The sequence below is a fragment of the Eutrema salsugineum genome, unplaced genomic scaffold, assembly GCF_000478725.1.
Source record: "Eutrema salsugineum unplaced genomic scaffold, Eutsalg1_0 scaffold_3, whole genome shotgun sequence".
Classification (NCBI taxonomy): Eukaryota; Viridiplantae; Streptophyta; class Magnoliopsida; order Brassicales; family Brassicaceae; genus Eutrema; species Eutrema salsugineum.
Genome location: NW_006256756.1, coordinates 12,480,817 through 12,501,037, shown reverse-complemented (window position 1 = coordinate 12,501,037; position 20,221 = coordinate 12,480,817). Strand labels below are relative to the sequence as shown.

General features: G+C 42.9%; 1 protein-coding gene and 3 non-coding genes across 4 annotated transcripts; 1 reads left to right on the top strand and 3 right to left on the bottom strand.

Moving 5' to 3' along the window:
- Positions 1-1,388: 1,388 nt before the first annotated feature.
- Positions 1,389-1,803, bottom strand: LOC112085428. The gene is made up of 2 exons (XM_024154641.1): positions 1,528-1,803; positions 1,389-1,448 (listed from the first exon to the last, which is right to left on the bottom strand). Exons 1-2 carry the CDS (start codon positions 1,801-1,803, stop codon positions 1,389-1,391), a joined length of 336 nt encoding a protein of 111 aa, XP_024010409.1.
- Positions 1,804-3,143: 1,340 nt separating this feature from the next.
- LOC112085904 lies at positions 3,144-3,250 on the top strand. Its single transcript, XR_002899183.1, has one exon. It is a non-coding gene; the product is annotated as a small nucleolar RNA R71 (small nucleolar RNA).
- Positions 3,251-6,414: 3,164 nt separating this feature from the next.
- On the bottom strand, positions 6,415-6,521 carry LOC112085758. The gene has a single exon (XR_002899057.1). It is a non-coding gene; the product is annotated as a small nucleolar RNA R71 (small nucleolar RNA).
- Positions 6,522-19,017: 12,496 nt separating this feature from the next.
- On the bottom strand, positions 19,018-19,124 carry LOC112085571. Its single transcript, XR_002898874.1, has one exon. It is a non-coding gene; the product is annotated as a small nucleolar RNA R71 (small nucleolar RNA).
- Positions 19,125-20,221: the final 1,097 nt, after the last annotated feature.

Sequence of the window (20,221 nt, the reverse complement as noted above, 5' to 3'; positions counted from 1 at the left end):
GGAAGTGTAAGGTTTCCTGGAGGGAACATCTTTGAAGTGCATTTACACGACCAGAGAGAAGCGTCTAGACATGTGTCCATTCCGGAGACCGTATCTTTCTGCTCAAAGCTCCGAATTGACTGATCTCGGTTGTTCTGGAAAGAAGACTCAAATGTCTCTGATTCTCATGAAGGCCGCGGAAACTGAATCGGTCTGGAAGTGCACCGTCCTTCGCATCCTTCAGAACTGATCTGCTCGGTCCGGAATACCTGCGAGACAGGGGTTTCTTCCGACGAGCTTATCTCTCTGCTCACGCGTCCGAATTCCACGATTCCAATTGCTATGAGACCGTCCTCCAATTCTCTCCAACTTCTATGAAGGACCCGCCGTCTGAATCGGACCGGAAGGCTCCCCGGACGGGCGATTTCTGAGACTCGTTCACACCCGGAGATTTTGGCCGATACACTTCATTCGCGGTACGTGAAAATGGCCGGTAAAGCTTACCGCGGTACATGAAAATGGCCGGTAAAACCTTCCTGGCCAGCGAGAATGGCCGATAATCTCCCAAGACCTGATTTTTCCACTTTTTCAAGCTTTGCTCACCATTCCACCTCCTGGATTCATCTTTTCAGTTCCATATTCACCTGACAGACACTCAAAATATGCAAAGACTCATTTGGACCTAATGCATCTCCTAAGTTCTAAAATAAACCCTAAGGACCTAAAATGCATGAAATAAAACATGATTTGGGATGATTTATGCAACCTAAATGATGCAAATTATGAACATATCAAATCCATGCACATCCTGTGTCCAGTCACTGTGCGCGTCGGAATCAACTCATCCTTGTCATTCTTCACAACAGTAACCCCTCCTTTCTTAGGAACTACGTGCACAGGACTCACCCAGGCACTATCTGAAATTGGATAGATGATTCCAGCTTCCAGCAGCTTCATGATCTCCTTTTTGACGACGTCTTTCAGGTTAGGGTTCAACCTGCGCTGGTGCTCAATCGACGACTTCGACTCATCCTCCAGGTGGATTCGGTGCATGCACAATTCTGGTGAGATACCTGAAATATCATCAAGAGAATAGCCAAAAGCTTTGCGATGCTTGCGCAGCTTGCTCAGTAGTAAGGTAACCTCAGTATTGTTCAAAGAAGAATCGATAATGACTGGATAAGTAGAATTAGAGCCCAGGAATGCGTACCTTAGTCCTGCAGGGAGTTGTTTGAACTCAATCTTAGGGGCTTTCTCCTCACTCCAGTCGGATAACTGCTTCACCTTCGCAGGAGTCTCAAGCTGTTCAACCTGCGATGCCAGCTGCATCGCATGCTCGCTGGAGTCCAACATCTTTGAGTAAGACGCTGAAATTTCGTCCAAGTGTTCGGCCTCAGAGGCAAACGTGGTCAGAGCTCTCTCAAGTGGGTCTGTAGGCAGCATCTCATGGAGAAACTCCTCAGCAAACTCTGTGAGAGTATCGACATAGAAGGTCTGACCATCGATGGTGGGCTTCTTCATCAGCTTGTCCATGTCAAAGTTCATCACCAGATCTCCAACATTCAGAGCAATCCTGCCTTTCCTGACATCGATGATAGCACCTGCTGTAGCTAGAAAAGGTCTCCCAAGGATAAGAGGATCTTTAGGCTCCTCTCCATACTCCAAAACCACAAAATCAGTCGGTATCATGCAGTCTCCAACCTTGATTGGAACATCCTCTAGCACCCCTTCAGGTATCCTTGTCGAACGATCAGCTAGGATGAGAGATATCCTTGTTGGCTTGAAATCAGTCATGCCGAGATTGACAGCTACCGAATAAGGCATGAGGTTAACACTTGAACCCAGATCACACAGCGATCTCTTGAATCTCTCTGTGAAGATAGAGCAATCCAAGACAAAGCTTCCTGGATCAGACAGCTTCTCTGGAATTCGGTTCTAAATCACTGCACTGACTTGCTCAGATATCATCATCACTCCCTGTTCATGGCTGAGATTATTGGTTACCATTCGCTTCACATAACGTCTGATAACAGGAGTGATTTTTACAGCATCAACCAAAGGTATCTCAATCACAAGCTTTTCCATCAAAGCTTTGCATCGTGCATCATCAAGCTCTTGCTTGGACTTCCTAGGGCTCCTTGGGTAAGGAACTTTAGGTTTGTAGACTTTCTCCTCTGCAGATTTCGGATTCGGAGCATCAACAGCTTCGCTCTGCAGTTGGTGACGCGCGACACTAGTGGTGGTGTCGCTCGTCACCGGCTCTGCAATCTCAGGAATTTCTTCAGAATCTTCTAAGTCCACGACTTCAGGTGCAGGAGGCGTCTTCGTGGGCTCAGAACTCAGATTTTTACCACTCCTCAACGTGATAGCACTGCAGTGATGCCTTGGATTGGTGTCAGTCTTCCCAGGAAGAAAACCCTCTTGCCTTTTAACAGAACCTGCAGTTTGGGCTACCTGTGTATCGAGCTGCTTGACATGGGTGTTCAGAACTTCGATTTTTCCATTCAGATCGAGGTAGAGAGCATCCATCTTCCCATTAAAGTCCACGGTGAGCTTCTGCTGACCTTCCAGAATCTGTTCCAGCATAGACTTCATCTCATTGTCAGGATTTTGAGGTTGAGATGAAGGAGTGCTGTAGTTTCTGGAAAAACTGTTGCTCGAAAAAGGTTTCTGGTACTGAGGCTTAGGCGTGTAACCAGAGAAGTTCTGATTACTGTTGAAGGTATTCCTCTGATTGTTTCCACTGTAATTTCCACTGTAATTTCCACTGTAGCTTCTGTTACCTTGCTGATTACCAAACCTCTGACCCTGAAATCCTGATCCACTGACAAAGTTGACATCCTCTTCCTCAGCTGCATCCTCAGGTTCGAAACTCTCCACCTCCTGTGCGAATCTGACAGATTTCTTACCCACTAAAAGGCTGTGCACAGAATCAAAGTTTAGCTTTCACCTCAGCGATCTGCGATCTATCCATGTTCCCAGCTTGCTTCTTTCGCTCTAGATCTGCATTCTTGGTGCTATTGCTGGATGCCAAGTTTTCGATGAGCTCAACAGCTTCGTCTGGGTATCTGGTGTTGAAGTTCCCATTGCTTGCTGCATCAAGCGCCATCTGATACCTCCAGTCGATACCTCTGAAAAAGATACCCAGCAACTGCACATCGCTGAAGCCATGGTGAGGGCAGTCTCGCTGGTACGATTTGTATCGCACCCAAGAAGCCTTGAACGCTTCAGTAGGGTCCTGAGAGAAAGTCGAGATCTTAGTCCTCAACTCCTCAGACCTAGCATCGTCGAAGAAGTTGTGCAGGAAGGCGTTCCTGGTCTCCTCCCAAGTGGTGAGTGATCCTGGCTCCAACTGCTTCAACCAGTTAGCTGCTTCACCAGCAAGAGAGTAAGGAAACAGCTTGCAGAGGAGGAAATCATTGGACACTCCATTGTATTTGATGCTGGTGACCAAATTCTCAAACCTCTCGATGTGATCCATAGGGTGCTCATGAGAGTGGCCATGGAAAGGATGCTGACCCACAAGAGTGTAGTACACAGGCTTCAGCTCAAAATCGTTCCTTTGAAACGCAGGACACGAATCGCAGAACGATTTGCATAGAACTGCTCAGGCCTGTTGTAGTCTCCAAGTGTTCGTCCATGTCCAGCTGCAGGTGCAGGTTCCCTTACATTCCGATCTTCTGGAGCGTTCCTCTGATGTGGAACGATCACAGCATTACCACGCGGTGCAGGTGGTGGATTCTGGTCAACAACATCCACTGGTAAAGGAGCTGGTGGAATGATGTTACCATCTCCATCAATCCTTTGGCCTCTCGCATTGCACAGATGACCCTCTCGGTCTCTCCAGGTTCCATCATCATCACGAACAAGTCCATTGGCGTTTTCCATCATTGCCGGATCTCTTGCTTTCCGCCTCGTTCGCTCTAACTCAGCTAGCTGTTCGTTGCTCAAATTCACTAGCGGGATGTCCTTGTTGCTCCTAGTTCCACGAGTATGCATAAACCTGAAACACCAAAAACAAAGAGAGAAAACGAAAATAAGTAAACTAGGTTAAAGAAAAGAAGGTGTCGCGCGACACCACAAGTGGTATCGCTCGACACTAAGTCGAAAAACTTAGTCGAAACTCAAAAACTAGGTTTAATGGCGAAATCAAGTCCCTGGCAACGGCGCCAAAACTTGATATGCTCAAAGTTTAATCCCTAAGCTACTCTGCAAGAGCATAGATGTGCAGTTGTAGTATGTAGGGGTCGAACCACAGAGACAAGAGATCACTCAATAAACCTTATAGAGATTGAATTACGCTTAGCAGAAATATTGTAAATAAATAGCAATGCAACAGAATTAGACTAAGCAGCAATAAAAACGGTTTGTAAGATTCAGATGGATGGAGATTAGGCTTAGGGAGTTTCTCAGGAAATCAATGCATGCAGATCAATCGATTAGTCAGGGTTCAGGTTTAAGCACAGTTCTTGAACTCGAATCACAGAATTATAATTAACCAACTTCCGTTGTGAGAATTATCTAAGTCAAAATCCTAGAATTCCAAATTCCTTTGCAAACCCTAAAGATTTAAACCAGCTTTAATGCTCAAGTTCGATATGTTCACAAAGTATCTAAACCAAATTCCTTTGTGAATAGCTACTTTGCTCACCCTAGGTTCTTTCCAGTTATTCAATTACACTTCCGTGTCAATTAAGCAACCTAAGATCTAAGTTCTAGGTGGCCAATCCAGAATTAGCTTTAAGAACAACCTATGGTGAAGAACTAAATAGATTATGAACCCTAACTAACCAATCAATCTAACATCCAATGAAATCCTTTATGAGAACCCTAAACCTAACAAGCAAACTACTCAGACATGGAGATTGAAGCAATAAGCATGATTGAATAACTTGCAGTAAGCAGTAAATAGATTAATAAACAGGGGTTCGAAATCTTCTCTCTCCGGAACAGAGTTTCAGACTTGTCTCCCCAAAAACTCTCAAAAACAAAAACTCTCTCTAAGAAAATCTAAGGTTAACGTAAAAAGGGAATAAAAATCCTATATATATCTCTAAGACACGCTTTGGGCTTCCTTGAAAACGTTTGGGCCCAACTCCTTCTTCAAATAGGAAACAAAATCGCCTTTTCCTTATTTCTCTAACAAGTGTCGCGCGTCACTCTCCATGGTGTCGAGCGTCACTAAAGCACAAAATCCATACTTGACGAATTTGATCCTGATTAAGCTCCAAAGTGCTCCAAAGTCTCCAGTTAAGCTCCAAACGTACCTATGACCTGAAAAGACTCCAAAAGACTCGAAAGACACTAAAAAGACTCTATAAATAAGACATACACCATGGTTAAAAACCATAAAAACCATGATATATCACTAGACTAAAGAGTAACAAGTATTGCATTATGTTCTTAGTATCATGAATCAATATCTAAAGCGACCTAATCAATTATCATATCTAGAGGTTTATCTTTCATCATTTGCTTGATCATCATCTTGTTTGTTTGCTTGCTTGTTTAGTAATTAATCATCTTGCTTTGCTTGTTTCTTGTTTTATGCTTTCTTGTTTCTTGTCACCAAAAATCTTTCTCGTCTCACTTGACTTGAGAACTTGTCACATAAACTAGTTCCTAACTACCACACATTTGGATTGATACCCTTTATGCTGCAACAGTAAATGGATTGATAACCCTTTAAGAACCTAAAAAATTCTTAGTTATTAATTGGCGCCATTGCCATATTGTGTGGGGATTGTTAGCATTAGTTTCTGATATAGTTTTTGAGATCAAGTTTCTTTTGTTTTACTGATCACCTTTCAAGTTCTGTCTTTGTTTTCAGGTTTATGATAAAGAGAAAAAGCTGTTCACTTGGAAAGATTAGGAATGGATCAGCAAGTTGGGAATGAGCATCAGGCTCAAGAAGCTGACCACGGCCAAAGAGCTGGTAATGGGATTGGAATTCAGGTTCAACAAGCTCAGGTCCATCAGGGACAAGCTCAGGGTAATCAGAACCAAGACCGACCTCAGGTTAATCCACCACAGCCCCACCCAAACCCACCCAGACGTCTTCAGCCACAACCGGTCTATGTTGGAGAGAATGACCAAGCCAATGCACATCAGCATCGTGCAGGAATTCAAGTTCCGCCGGTTGAAGCCAACAACTTTAAGGTTAAGGCATCACTACTCACCATGGTTCAAAACTCTAAATTTCATGGACTCCCCATGGAAGATCCTTTTGATCATCTAGAGTAGTTTGATAAGGTGTGCAACTTAACTAAGATAAATGGAGTCTCTGAAGATGGTTTCAAGCTAAGGCTGTTTCCTTTTAGCTTGGGAGACAAAGCTCATCAGTGGGAGAAGAATCTACCTCCAGGTTCAATCCACACTTGGGAACAATGCAAGCAAGCATTTCTGTCCAAGTTATTCTCCACTTCAAGGACTGCCAAGCTAAGGAACCAGATTTCAAGCGTCACTCAGCTTTCTAATGAAACCTTTGGAGAAGCTTGGGACAGGTTTAGAAGCTACACAAATCAGTGTCCACATCATGGCTTTTCAGAAGCCTCTATCCTTAGCAATTTGTATAGAGGAGCTGTTCCCAAGATCAGGAATCAGTTGGACACAGCATCAAATGGGAATTTCTTGGCAAAAGAAATCAACGCAGCTATGGATTGAGAACTTAGCAATGAGCCAAGACACCTATGGAGAGGACTTTGATAGAGCTAACAGATGTGAGGCCTCTAGTACACAACAAAGCGTGGAAGAGAATATCAAAGCGCTGCATATCAAGCTTGACAAAGCCCTAGTTGCCATTCAAAAGCCTATAAACTATTTGAGTGAGAAGATGGGATGCTTTACCAATATCAATGAAGAGGGTCTCACTCAAGAGGAGTTGCACTTCATGGGGAATCAGTAAAAGTTCAATGGGTACAACAACTTCAAGAAACACCAGAACTTATCCTATAAGACCAACAATGTGGCCAACACACAAGACCAAGTCTACCCTCCTCAAAGCCTTGTTCAACAGAATCAGTACCAAGGTCACTTCCAAGGTCAACAGGGTTTTCAGAAACCAGGGGTTCAGTATCAAGGGAATAGCTTCACAAATCAACTCTTATTAGGACAACAGAAGATGGAATCCAAGTGTCTTGAACTGAGTTCTGAACTTAAGACACTAGGATCTGATATTAAGACTCTTTAGAAGAACAAGGGCATTTGTATTTCAGAACCTCAAGGCTCTCTTCCTGGTAAAGCTGTTCAAAACCCAAAGGATTATTGCAATGCCATCTACTCCAATGATGACCATTCAGCTGCTGTGCAAGAGATTGAAGACCTTCTTTATAGTCATGTTTCTAGTGAAACTGCACAAACTCATGTGGATGAGGACGCCATTATAGATGATTTCATGGGATTCTTACATGAACTCAATGAGGACATTGAGGAAGAAAGTGTGGGGGCAGCCGGTTCAGTTTATTTCTGTTCAGCAAGGGAATGCTTCAAGGTCTACTGCAACAACAGAGCTGCCAACTGGTCAAGCAAATCCAACAAATAGTGCCTCCACCTCTGAATCAACTCATGAAGCCCACCACCCTCCCAAAGCTAGGCAACCCAGGGAAGTTCACCATCTCTTGCACTCTTGGCAACTTTAAAGTGGAGAATGCTTTGTGTGACTCAGGGTCAAGTGTTAGCATAATGTCTAAGGACATGATGGAGAAGCTAAAGGTCAATTCTATAACGTCCTACCCTTCTTCTATCACCTTTGGAGATTCTTACTCCAAAAAACCATATGGGTTTTTGAAAAACTATCCACTACAGGTTGGTGAATGTATAATTCCCACTGATTTTGTGATCATGAAGATGAAGAAGACCAAAGAGCTCCCCCTAGTGCTAGGAACTTCATTTCTCAACACCACTGGTGCAATGATTTACTTTGATACTCAAAGAGTGGTTCTCACAAAGGTGGATAAGGATGTCTCTTACCCTTTTACACCTCCTTTGGCTGAATTTTGTGGATCAATTGTTCAAGAGATAGAACCGCCTAAGTGATGTCGGTGTGTCGTGAGGGTGTCAAGTTTTACCCTAAATAAAATCAATAGCCGCAAGTGCACAGATGATCGATTGTAGTACTTAGGGATCGAATCCACAGGGAAGGAGGATCTTTCCAGCAAAAGCCTTCAAAAGAAATATAAAGTAAGGAAGTCTAGAACCAAACGGTTTTGTGGGGGTTTTGGTGGTGTGTTTAAAATGTAAAAACGAATCTTAAAAAGAGAAAATACGGGAATTAAAATGACCTAATAACTAAACTTAACAAGAACGGGTAAAAACGGGAAAAACGACTAACCTAATTGCTTAAACGAAAATCGATTGAAATGGAATGAAAATATTGAACTAAAGCTTGAAATAAAACAGTGTGAATCTATAAGAAAGAAAGTGCTGGGCTTCAGGGAAGTTTTCTCAAGGGTACGAACGATTCAAAACATTGCTAGAGAGTAAAATTGATAATATCTTAGCTAAAACTTTTTGAACTGGAGTCACGGACGTATGAATACGCCATTGTCGTGATCATAGACAACTATCTCTTTCAACCCTGACCAGTAGGTTTCCACTCTGGCCCTGGAAAAGAAGAGACGCATTATGTTTAAGACTCGTCAGCATTCACAAATCGCCCATCGGTAGGTTTCCACTCCTGTGTTTGTTTTGCTCTCCCAAACTAGATCTGACACCGGATGAACACTTTTGTGTCACCAAGCATCTGGATCAGATTGTAGTTCATGACGCTACTCTCATGCAGTAAAAACGAATTCAGAAGAAAAAGTTCTAAGATTCGGCTAAAAAGCTCATGGAATCCTCGTCGAACATATAGATCCCATCGAAAATCCCTTAATCCCAACAATAAAACTACTCAGACATGATGAACGAAATCAAAAACATAGTATTAAAAAGTAGAATAGAAACTGAAATTGAAAAAGAAAGAACAAGGGTTCAAGAGACAGATCTCTCTCTCCCTAAAACCTAAAAACAAAGCTTAAAGTAAAATTTCTGTAAAGTATTTCGTCTCTCTTCTTCTCCTTTAAAAACGACCTAAATGACATATATTTATAGTCTCCAATACTCTCTGGTGTCTAGGGTTCCGGAATTGAGGCTGGGAAAGTGATACGGGCTTCAGAAATGGGCCTTCAAAGTCGGAGTTGGCTGGCCGCGGTCGGGATGAGTGCGACCGCGGGGAATGGATGGCTGGCCGCGGTCGCGGCGGTTGTGACCGCGGGAAATGCTCTGTTGGCCGCGGGTGGAAACGCTTGCGGCTGGTTTACAGGACATCTTGCTCTTCGCGTATCTTTTGATTGAACCGTTGGATTGCCAAGCTGTAAAGTGTGCTGGAAAACTGATACTTCCATCTTTAAGATCTCCAAATTTGAGCTGGATCAGACGGTGAGAAGGCTTTCAATCAGGGATGAACTTCTGACGGTTTGACTCTGAGCTGAAATCTGGTTTTCTATGCATTTTGTTAAGTTTTTCCCTAAGTTACCTGAAAAGAGTCTTTGAACTACAAATACTAGAAAAACGTAATAAAAGTACTGGAAAGCAATTAAAAACATAGAAAAAGTATTTCAAAATGATCCATAAAAGTGGTCAAAATACGGTGTTATCAACTCCCCTAGACTTAAACCTTTGTTTGTCCTCAAACAAAGCAAAAGCCTAAACTGGTTTAGTGAAAACAAAAATAGGAAATGCACAAATCTCAGAGACATGAACTCCTAAACTAGGACCAAAGATAGTGCATCAATCCACAACTTAGACTAGAAAATTCTCACCAATGCACAAGAGATACTAGTCCACTTTTTCCATCATGCAAAACTTAAACAATCTAAATCTTGATTCCAGTCAACTAGCTCTCTACATTCATTAAGTTCAATAGTGAGTTCTCATTAAAGACATCATCCAGGGTAGACGGCGTTTGGCATTAAAGGGCTGTTTAAGTGGTGGATTTAAAGTGTTTCGGGTTACCTGATGAATCTGGAGGATGCAAGATAATATGCAAAACCGTAAGAGAGATAAGGACCTGTTGATGACCGCAATTTTCAGTCACTTCTTCTTGTCAAATGTTGTTGCATAATCCTTCCTCCTTTGTTGTGAACAGCTATTCCCCCAGACTTAGATTCTTTCCGGGAATCAGAAAATGATCTCCAAAACTCCATAAAATTCGAATTCCAGTTGCCTTGGGACTTAAAATTTGACCTCTCTAGACTCTCTAAGGCTTTTATTTCCTCTTTTTTCGGATTTTTTTTTTTTTTTTGAAAAGGAAATGCCTTTTAAAGAGAGAGAGACTAGAGAACGAGATTGTACCAAAATTTGAGATTTTTCTAAGGCAAACTGAGCTTCCTTTTGTGTTGAATCCTTCCGGGAACCTTTCCGGCAAATCGCAGGTCTCTGTCCTTGGTGACTGAAAACTGCGTCGTTCCTCTTTCTCTCCAACGTTTTTGCACTTATCTGCTTATAAGACAATAGAAAACAAGAGTGCATGTGGTTTAAAGAGGATTGGTTAAGGTGGGGAACTAGCTAAAGATGAACTAGCCATTCAGGATCAACAAAGAGTGGTAAACCGATTTTGAAAAACTTTTAGGAAAATGCAAAAAGTGTAGATAATGCAAGACTCATGAAAGAAAAGTGGTTAGAAAGGGATGAAATCCTCCCCCAGACTTAAATCACACTGTTCTCAGTGTGAAACAAGTCGAGATTGGATGAGAAAAATGCATAGATAATCGAATTGGTAAGGCCAAAGAGAACTTACCTGGATCTGGGATGCTGGTGGAGATGAACCGGATTCATTCGAAGAGGTTTGGAAAGGTGATAGGTGGTGATGAAGGTGGTGGAGGGTGATGAATGAGGCGGAGTGGGGATTGGTGAGGTGGAATGAGGTGAAGTGGGTGGTTTGGGGTCAGGTTTGATCTCAACGACCATTTGCCGCAGTCAGGAGCCACGCGACTGCGGCAAACCTGTGCTTGGCTGCGGTCAGGAAGATGCGACCGCAGTCGAAGGGGTGTTTCCCACGGTCATAACACCTGTGACTGCGGGGGCTTATCTCGCGGCTTCTTCCTGCTTCTCTTTGGTTCCTGCTAGGCCGAGCAGTCAGGGACCATCCTTCTTTTTGGTTTTTTTTTTTTCTGTTTTTTTTATTTTTTTGGCTTTTTTGTTTAGCTCGACTTTGGTGTAGGACGTGGCTCAGTCCTTAAAAGGGAACGTCTTGGGACAAGTACTCTTTGCTTCTCCTTGTCTTTCCTTTGTATATCCCTTATAACGCCATTCCCAATTGGAAATTTCGTCATTAGGTTTGAGATGGTAGCCTCCTCCAGGATCAAAAATCAGTCTTGGAACTTCTTTAAGGTATGAGTCTTCAACACCACTTGTGATAGGAGAACGTCTTAGATGCTTGTATGATGAGGTGAATAAGGTCTCTCTCATGTCATAGCATTGAACCATGTTGCAAGATATAAGGACAGATGATCCTTTATGATCTGAAGTGGTGGAGATGGTTAAGCATCCAAGGTGAGGACAATTTGGTTGGAGAGGTGTCGCCATGGCTTGAACTGTCCAAGGGTCGGTATAAAGAGCATTCTCTGCGGGTGGAAGTGTCGCGACTGCGGGGAAAAGTGGTTTCGCCGCGGGTACAAGTGTCGCGACCGCGGAAAAACATGGGTTGGCGGTGGTAGCGCACACGCGACCGCGGTGCCGAATGTCCTAGGAGAGATGTATAGACCCTCTTGCTTTTTGTCTCCAATTCTTTATCCTTGTGGATAGTCTTCGGAAAAGAGTCTTGAGGGCCATTTATGCTTCACTCTTGCTTCAATTAAGTCTCCATCACCTCTCATATGAGCATTGATTGAAGGTGTACATAAGAAAATACCTTTGTTCGTCAAACTTGTAAATCCGGTGTTTTCTTTGGGTGCTCTTCTTTCTGGAACGTATCCAAGATCCTTTGTAGCTCCTCCAAGGTCAAATATTGGATCTTCTATGCTACCTATGATCAAACAATGAGAGTTCCTTGTAGTAATCACCGGGTATGGGGTTTTCTTGTTGATCTTCAGGAAACTCATATGTTGATGCAGGTAGTTGATGAGTGTTCCAACAGATGCTAGGAACGAAATACCAAGTATCAAGGGTTTTGTTGCATTGTTTCTCATCTCCATAGCATGGTAACCAGTCGAAACAAGACAACCTTTCCCTTGAAAAGGCAATTCTGGTTTGGAACCAAGTAGAGCTGCACCAGAAAAATCTCCATAGTGAATATAAATCTTGAGGGATGAAAAATCGAAATACCTGTATTCTCTGCAATGGTCTTTGGTATGAGATTCACATCAGGTCCAGATTCACAAAGAGAATCACGAAATTTCACTTCCTTGATTGAGAATGGGGCATCAAACTTCTCGGAATCCTTCGTCTTAGAAAGCGCCTCCAATGGTGGTTTTGATGTCACCATTAGTGTATCCTCTTTCACGTGGTCTGTCTCACAGTCAAGATGGTGAGGATCTGAAGGAGAAAAAGGCTTTGTTTCATCAAGAGGAAGTGACTTATGATCTTGTATGTCATCTCCAGAACACTTGAACGAATCGGTAGAGACGAGATCGTCACTAGGGATAGAAAGAGGTTCTCCTTTTTCTTGATGGCTGGCTTCCATGACGTGATGATCCAAAGGAATTTCATTTGATGGCCTCTTTCTAACAAACTTTATGGAGGATTCTCCATCTACTTCACAAGCTACCCAATACCCATCATCCATAGATTTATTGAGCTCTTGAAGCATATCATCAATCTCGGTTTGGGAGACAGACGACATATCTTCATCAAAGAGAGGATCATGGATATCTCTGTGGGCATTGTAAGTTGAATAAGGGTCGTGGTCCCAGTAGAATCCTTGTTCCTCTAAACCTTCGCAAATTGATTTGTTGTGGCTGCGAAGTCTTCTTGTGTGGTGGTTCGGAATTGAATTCTGATCCATTGAGGAGATATCACTAATGTATTGTGCTTCTCGGTGTCGAGTGGCTTGAGGGTGTTGTAAAACCCTCCCTCATAGTAGTAATTTCGTTTCATATGGTTCATTGATTCATAACCTGAAACAAGAAGAACCAAAAACGAAAAAAAAGTAGAAAAGGTGTTCTAGAGTCGATTTACCAACCTTTTTTAGGGTTTTGCAGAAAAGAAAACGCATGCCTTCCCCGGCAACGGCCCCAAAAACTTGATGTCGGTGTGTCGTGAGGGTGTCAAGTTTTACCCTAAATGAAATCAATAGCCGCAAGTGCACACTGATCGATTGTAGTACTTAGGGATCGAATCGACAGGGAAGGAGGATCTTTTCCTGCAAAAACCCTTTGAAATAAGTATAAAGTAAGGAAGTCTAGAACCAAAACGGTTTTGTGGGGGTTTGGTGGTGTGTTTAAAATGTAAAAACGAAATCTTAAAAGAAAATACGGGAATTAAATGACCTAATAACTAAACTTAACGAGAACGGGTAAAAACGGGAAAAACGGCTAACATAATTGCTTAAACGAAAATCGATTGAAAGGGAATGAAAATATTGAACTAAAGCTTGAAATAAAACGGTGTGAATCTATAAGAATGAAAGTGCTGGGCTTCAGGGAAGTTTTCTCAGGGGTACGAACGATTCAAAACATTGCTAGAGAGTAAAATTGATAAGATCTTAGCTTAAACTTTTTGAACTGGAGTCACGGACGTATGAATACGCCACTGTCGTGATCATAGACAACTATCTCTTTCAACCCTGACCAGTAGGTTTCCACTCTGGCCCTGGAAAAGAAGAGACGCATTATGTTTAAGACTCGTCAGCATTCACAAATCGCCCATCGGTAGGTTTCCACTCCTGTGTTTGTTTTGCTCTCCCAAACTAGATCTGACACCGGATGAACACTTTCGTGCCACCAAGCATCTGGATCAGATTGTAGTTCATGACGCTACTCTAATGCAGTAAAAACGAATTCAGAAGAAAAAGTTCTAAGATTCGGCTAAAAAGCTCATGGAATCCTCATCGAACATATAGATCCCCATCAAAAATCCCTTAATCCCAACAATAAAACTACTCAGACATGATGAACGAAATCAAAAACATAGTATTAAAAAGTAGAATAGAAACCGAAATTGAAAAAAAGTGAACAAGGGTTCAAGAGACAGATCTCTCTCTCCCTAAAACCTAAAAACAAAGCTTAAAATAAAATTTCTGTAAAGTATTTCGTCTCTCTTCTTCCCCTCTAAAAACGACCTAAATGACATGTATTTATAGTCTTCAAAGTCGGAGTTGGCTGGCCGCGGTCGGGATGAGTGTGACCGCGGGGAATGGGTGGCTGGTCGCGGTCGCGGCGGTTGTGACCGCGGAAAATGCTCTGTTGGCCGCGGGTGGAAACGCTTGCCGGCTGGTTTACGGGACATCTTGCTCTTCGCGTATCTTTTGATGAACCGTTGGATTGCCAAGCTGTAAAGTGTGCTGGAAAGCTGATACTTCCATATTTAAGATCTCCAAATTTTAGCTGGATCAGATGGTGAGAAGGCCTTCAATCAGGGGTGAACTTCTGACGATTTGATTCTGAGCTGAAATCTGGTTTTCTATCCATTTTGTTAAGCTTTTCCCTAAGTTACCTGAAAAGAGTCTTGGAACTACAAATACTAGAAAAACGTAATAAAAGTACTTGAAAGCAATTAAAAACATAGAAAAAGTATTTCAAAACGATCCATAAAAGAGGTCAAAATACGGCGTTGTCACTAAGGTGGATTCCAATCTTTTTCAGCTTTGGAAACGGAGAAAGAAACTCACCCCAATGGTTATAAGTATGACTCTGGAGGGCCATTGATCAGAGAAGAAGACATCTTGCTCTCATGGTCTCCTACACTTGATGGTCTAAAGCTGATGAACACCATGAGTGATGGCTCAACATCAAAAGATAAGAGCATTGAACTTGATCCTTCTTCTTAAGACTTTACTCTGACTCCTTGGCCTGATGATGATGGATCTCTTAAGTATAAGCTAGATGCAATGGGAAATCAGGACTGTTTGCTGAGTTCAGGGGAGGTCTCACAAGGCAATACTTGATAAGGACCCAGATGGTGTTCAGGAGCTGGTGAACAAAGGCCTCAAGATGGGAAATCAAGGACAAGGGTCTACTGGTTATCAAGGGCATCCAACCTCAGCTTTCATGCTCAAGACCATTGAAATGCTAAAGAGTATCAGTGCTCCTCCTCACCCCAACTAAGAACAGGTTTTGCAAAGTCAAACTTAGAGACTTTAAACAAAGTGCTCTTGGGAGACACCCCAAGCTTATCCTTGTACATAGTTCTTTTAATCTTTTCTTTTCTTTATTTTTATGTTTTAGGATCTTTTGATGGTTTTGTGAGGTGTTCTCAGGTCCCAGGTAACTTTTGGAGGCTATGGCTCAAGAACAAAATGAAATGAAACTTGTGAGAAGGCTGAGAAAGGGAGTTAAGGCCAAGCAAAACCCATCTCCAGTGATGTCTAGCCTCATCTGGTGCAGATACTCACTCCACCTTTGCATAAGAACCACACCAGGTATCACTCCAAACACTTGTAAATGAGCATTCAGCATTTTTCATTTGTCATTTGCATTTTGAATTTGATTTTTCCTCTTTCTCATGCTTTTATAACACAGGGGACTGTGTTATCTGATATGTTCATAATTTGCATCATTTAGGTTGCATAAATCATTCCAAATCATGTTTTATTTCATGCATTTTAGGTCCTTAGGGTTTGTTTTAGAACTTAGGAGATGCATTAGGTCCCAATCAGTCTATTGCATGTTTTGAGTGTCTATCAGGTGAATGTGGAGTTGAAAAGATGAATCCAGGAGGTGGAATGGTGAGCAAAGCTTGAAAAAGTGGAAAAATTGGGTCTTGGGAGATTATCGGCCATTCTCGCTGGCCAGGAAGGTTTTACCGGCCATTTTCATGTACCGCGGGAAGCTTTACCGGCCATTTCCATGTACCGCGAATGAAGTGTATCGGCCAAAATCTCCGGGTGTGAACGAGTCTCAGAAATCGCCTGTCCGGGGAGCCTTCCGGTCCGATTCAGACGGCGGGTCCTTCATAGAAGTTGGAGAGCATTGGAGCACGGTCTCATAGCAAGTAGAATCGTGGAATTCGGACGTGTGAGCAGAGAGATAAGCTAGTCGGAAGGAACCCCTGTCTCGCAGGTATTCCGGACCGAGCAGATCAGTATTGAAGGATGCGAAGGACGGTGCACTTTCAGGCCGATTCAGTTTCCGGGGCCTTCATGAGAATCAGAGACATTTGAGTCTTCTTTCTAGAACATCCGAGATCAGTCAATTCGGAGCTTTGAGCAGAAAGATACGGTCTCCGGAATGGACACATGTTTAGACGCCTCTCTCTGGTCGTGTAAATGCACTTCAAAGATATGCCCTCCAGGAAACCTTACACTTCCCAAGCACTGAAACTTCCTTCATCAAAGTTGGAGATAAATGAGTCCTCTGTCTTCTGCAACCGGAATCACTCAATTCGGACAAGTCTCCAGGAAGTTACACTCTCCGGAATGCGAGATGGTCCAGACAGCCCCGGATGACTAAGTTAAACATGCCGCGATTTCAATGCCACGGTCCACACTTAGCCGTGGCAACTTTTGTGCACCCTCGGCCAATGACACGATCTTCATGCCATGGTCTACACTTGACCGTGGCAAACACACACTTGGCTGAGAGGAACTTAGCAACCGTTCGGCGATTGACACGGCCTAAATGCCACGGTATGAGGCTTGGCCGTGGCAACATCTTGAAACCTTCGGCGATTGGCACGAGCTTAATGCCACGGTCTGGGATTTGACCATGGCAAATGAACAAGTGGCTGGAGATAACTTCTACACAGTTTCGGCTTTTGACACGATCTCAATGCCACGGCCTGAGACTTGGCCGTGGCAAGCATATACTTGGCTGGGAAGGTCTTCACATGCATGCGGGTTTTGGCACGGTCTGAATGCCACGGTCTGGGGGCTTGACCGTGGCAACCTTTACACATCTTCGGCGTTCGACACGGTTAACTTGCCACGAGTCCCAGATGAAGCTTGATCAGATCGTGGCATCAAAATGAACCAAGAACACAATGAAGTCTTTGACACGGTCAGGAATGCCACGGTCACACCAAGGACACACCAGACCGTGGCAAACCCTTCTTTGCCCATCAAGGCCGGGTCAGTACCCGGTTTGTTCCGGGTTGACCCGGTTCGCCCAAGCCTCCTTTATAAGGTTTTTAGACCTAATTTGTAAAGGAGGACTGAATCTACTTTTAGTCTTTTTCCCCCTTTTGTGAAAAACCACTGAATACACTTTGTTTTAGAGAGTTTAAATCGATTTTGCAGTTTCTTTCCATCTGGTTCATCATTTCTTATCATCAGAATCAACTTCTAATCATGATTAACAACACATCTTGCAAAGGGTTTAGTGTGTTGATCATGATTAGTGAGTAGTCACCTTAATGAGGTTCTAGATGTGTAGGTTAGGGTGCTAAAGTGTTAGATTAGGGGTGCTTAGGGCTAGATTCATTGGTTCATTTCTCTAAACAACTGTTCTCTATGCTAGATCCTTGATAATCACTTGAGATCTAGATTCTGGAAATTTCATGCACCAAAAGTGTTTGATGAAATTCCTGAAAGAGTTGTGTTAGAGGTTTAAGTAATTTTTCATCATGGGAATGATTTGTTAAATGCTTGAATGATCATTGAGAACTGTTTATTAATGCATATTGATTCATATTTCACAAATGGAAATTTGGTTTGAAAATGGATTAGTATAGGGGTTAATACTTTCATGAGAGGATTAACCTAGATTAGAATTCTTAATCACTTGAATCATGTCTCATCATTGTCATTAGCATTTCTAGTTTAACACCAAAGCACCCTGACCAACTATCATGTCTAGAATCTCATGCCTCCATCATATCATATTCACACCATTTTTCATTGTCATTAGTCTTTAATCCTGTTTATGTTTATAGTTGTCTCTAGATTAATCAAAACCCACTCTTGTTTGCTTGAATTAAGAACTTGATCATATAGCTTAGTGTCTAACACCACATCTGGATTGATAAACCTCTTTGTGCTACATTGACAAGGGGATTGATAGCCCTGAGACCCTAAAAAGTCTTATCTATCAATTGGCGCCGTTGCCAAATTGTGGTTTGATTAGCATTAAGCTCTGATCTGTTCTTGAGATCAAGTGCTTACTTTCTTGTTTTTACTGATTCCTTTCAAGTTCTGTTTGTGATTTCAGGTGTATGAACACCAGGTCTAGATCAAGAAGCTGTGGTCCTCCTTTTCCTCTAAACGACAACATCAACCTTTTGGTACCAAGGAGGAGAAGAGACAGACGTGGTAGACAAATTGATCAGACTGAGATGGCAGAACAAGGAGATCACGTAGTAGATATAGAACAACCAGTTCAGGAGCAACAGGCTCAAGGTCATGGGGCTGGTATTGGAGTTGGTCAAGGGCTTCACCAGGGTAATGTTCAGCAGGAACAGGTGCACCATCAACAAGCTTATGTCCACCAGGGACAAGCTCAAGCTCATCAACAGAGGCATCAGGCCAATGTTCAGCAAAGACACCAGGTGCACCACCAACCCCACCCTTTCCAACCACAGCAAAGAAGATATGAGCAACCCCAAGTCTATGTTGGAGAGAATGACAGGGCCAATGCTCATCAGTATGGAGCTGGTATTCAGGCACCACCTGTGCAAAACAACAACTTTGAAGTGAAAGCATCATTGCTGAATATGGTCCAGAACTCAAAGTTCCATGGGTTAGCAATGGAAGATCCCTTGGAACACTTGGACCAGTTTGATAAGGTGTGCGATCTGACCAAGATAAATGGAGTTTCAGAAGACAGCTTCAAGCTAAGACTATTCCCATTCAGTCTTGGTGATAAAGCTCATCAATGGGAGAAGAATCTTCCAAGAGGCTCCATTCAAACCTGGGAGCAATGCAAGCAAGCCTTCTTATCTAAGTTCTTCTCCACCTCAAGAACTGCAAAACTGAGGAACCAAATCTCTAGCTTCACTCAGCACAGCAATGAAAGTTTTGGTGAAGCATATGAGAGATTCAGGAGCTACACAAACCAATGCCCACACCATGGGTTTAGTGAGGCTTCTCTTCTCAGCACACTGTATAGGGGAGCTCTTCCCAAGATTAGAAACCAGCTGGATACTGCTTCCAATGGGAACTTTCTGGGTAAAGAGATACATGCTGCTTTAGAGCTAGTGGAGAACTTAGCATTGAGCAATGACACTTATGGTGAAGACTATGACAGATCAAATAGATCTGAAGGTTCAAGCTCAGAACAGAGGCTCACCAGAGAAGTTAAGGAGTTGAGGAGTGAATTGGACAAGCTGAAATTCACCACTCAGAAGCCAATGCATTTTGTCGGAGAGTATGAGGAACCTTCTCAAATTTTTGAGAACATAAGTGAAGAAGGTCTTACCCAAGAGGAGCTCAACTACATTGGGAATCAGAGGTTCCAAAGATATCAGTATGGTAATGCCAATCCAAACCTCTCTTACAGGAACACCAATGTAGCTAACCCACAAGACCAGGTCTATCCCAATTCTCAAGCTCCAAAGAACTTTGTTCCCAAGAACAACTTTCAAGGGTCATTCCAACCCAAGAATCAATTTGGTAAGAATCAGAGTTTTGGTCAGCAACAGCAACCATTTCAGGGCACTGGTTACACTTCACAGCAGCCAAAGGCACCACCAGGGTTTGGTCCACCACAGTTCCAACAGCAGGCGCCGGTTCAACAACAGTTTCAGCCACCAATGGTTCAACAGCAGCCACAGATGGGTACAGATATGGTTGGTATTCTGCAACAACTACTTCAGGGTCAACAGACTATGCAGCAGGAAATCAAGGAACTGAAGCAAAACCAGGCATCAAGCTCAAGGAACCAAGGTCACCTACCTGGAAAACCAGAACCCAACCCCAAGGAATATGCCAAGGCCATTACACTGAGGAGTGGCAAGGAGTTACCTGGTATTGAGAACAACAAAGTGATCATTGAGGACAATGATCAACCTGAGGGGGAGGCAGCCTTAAAGGATGATCAAGTTGCTGAGAAACCAAGGACAGAAAAAGGTAAAGAGGTAGTAAAGGAACCAGAACCAGAGAAGAAGTATGTGCCACCACCTCCATACCAACCCAAGCTCCCATTTCCAGGGAGATTTAAGAAGCAACTAGTGA

Coding starts and splice junctions, on each gene's coding strand:
- LOC112085428 (XM_024154641.1), bottom strand. CDS start 1,803: ATGCCTTATTCGGTAGCTGTCAATCTCGGCATGACTGATTTCAAGCCA. Junction 1,449..1,527: donor CTCTGAATGTTGGAGATCTG/GTGATGAACTTT, acceptor ATACTCTCACAG/AGTTTGCTGAGGAGTTTCTC.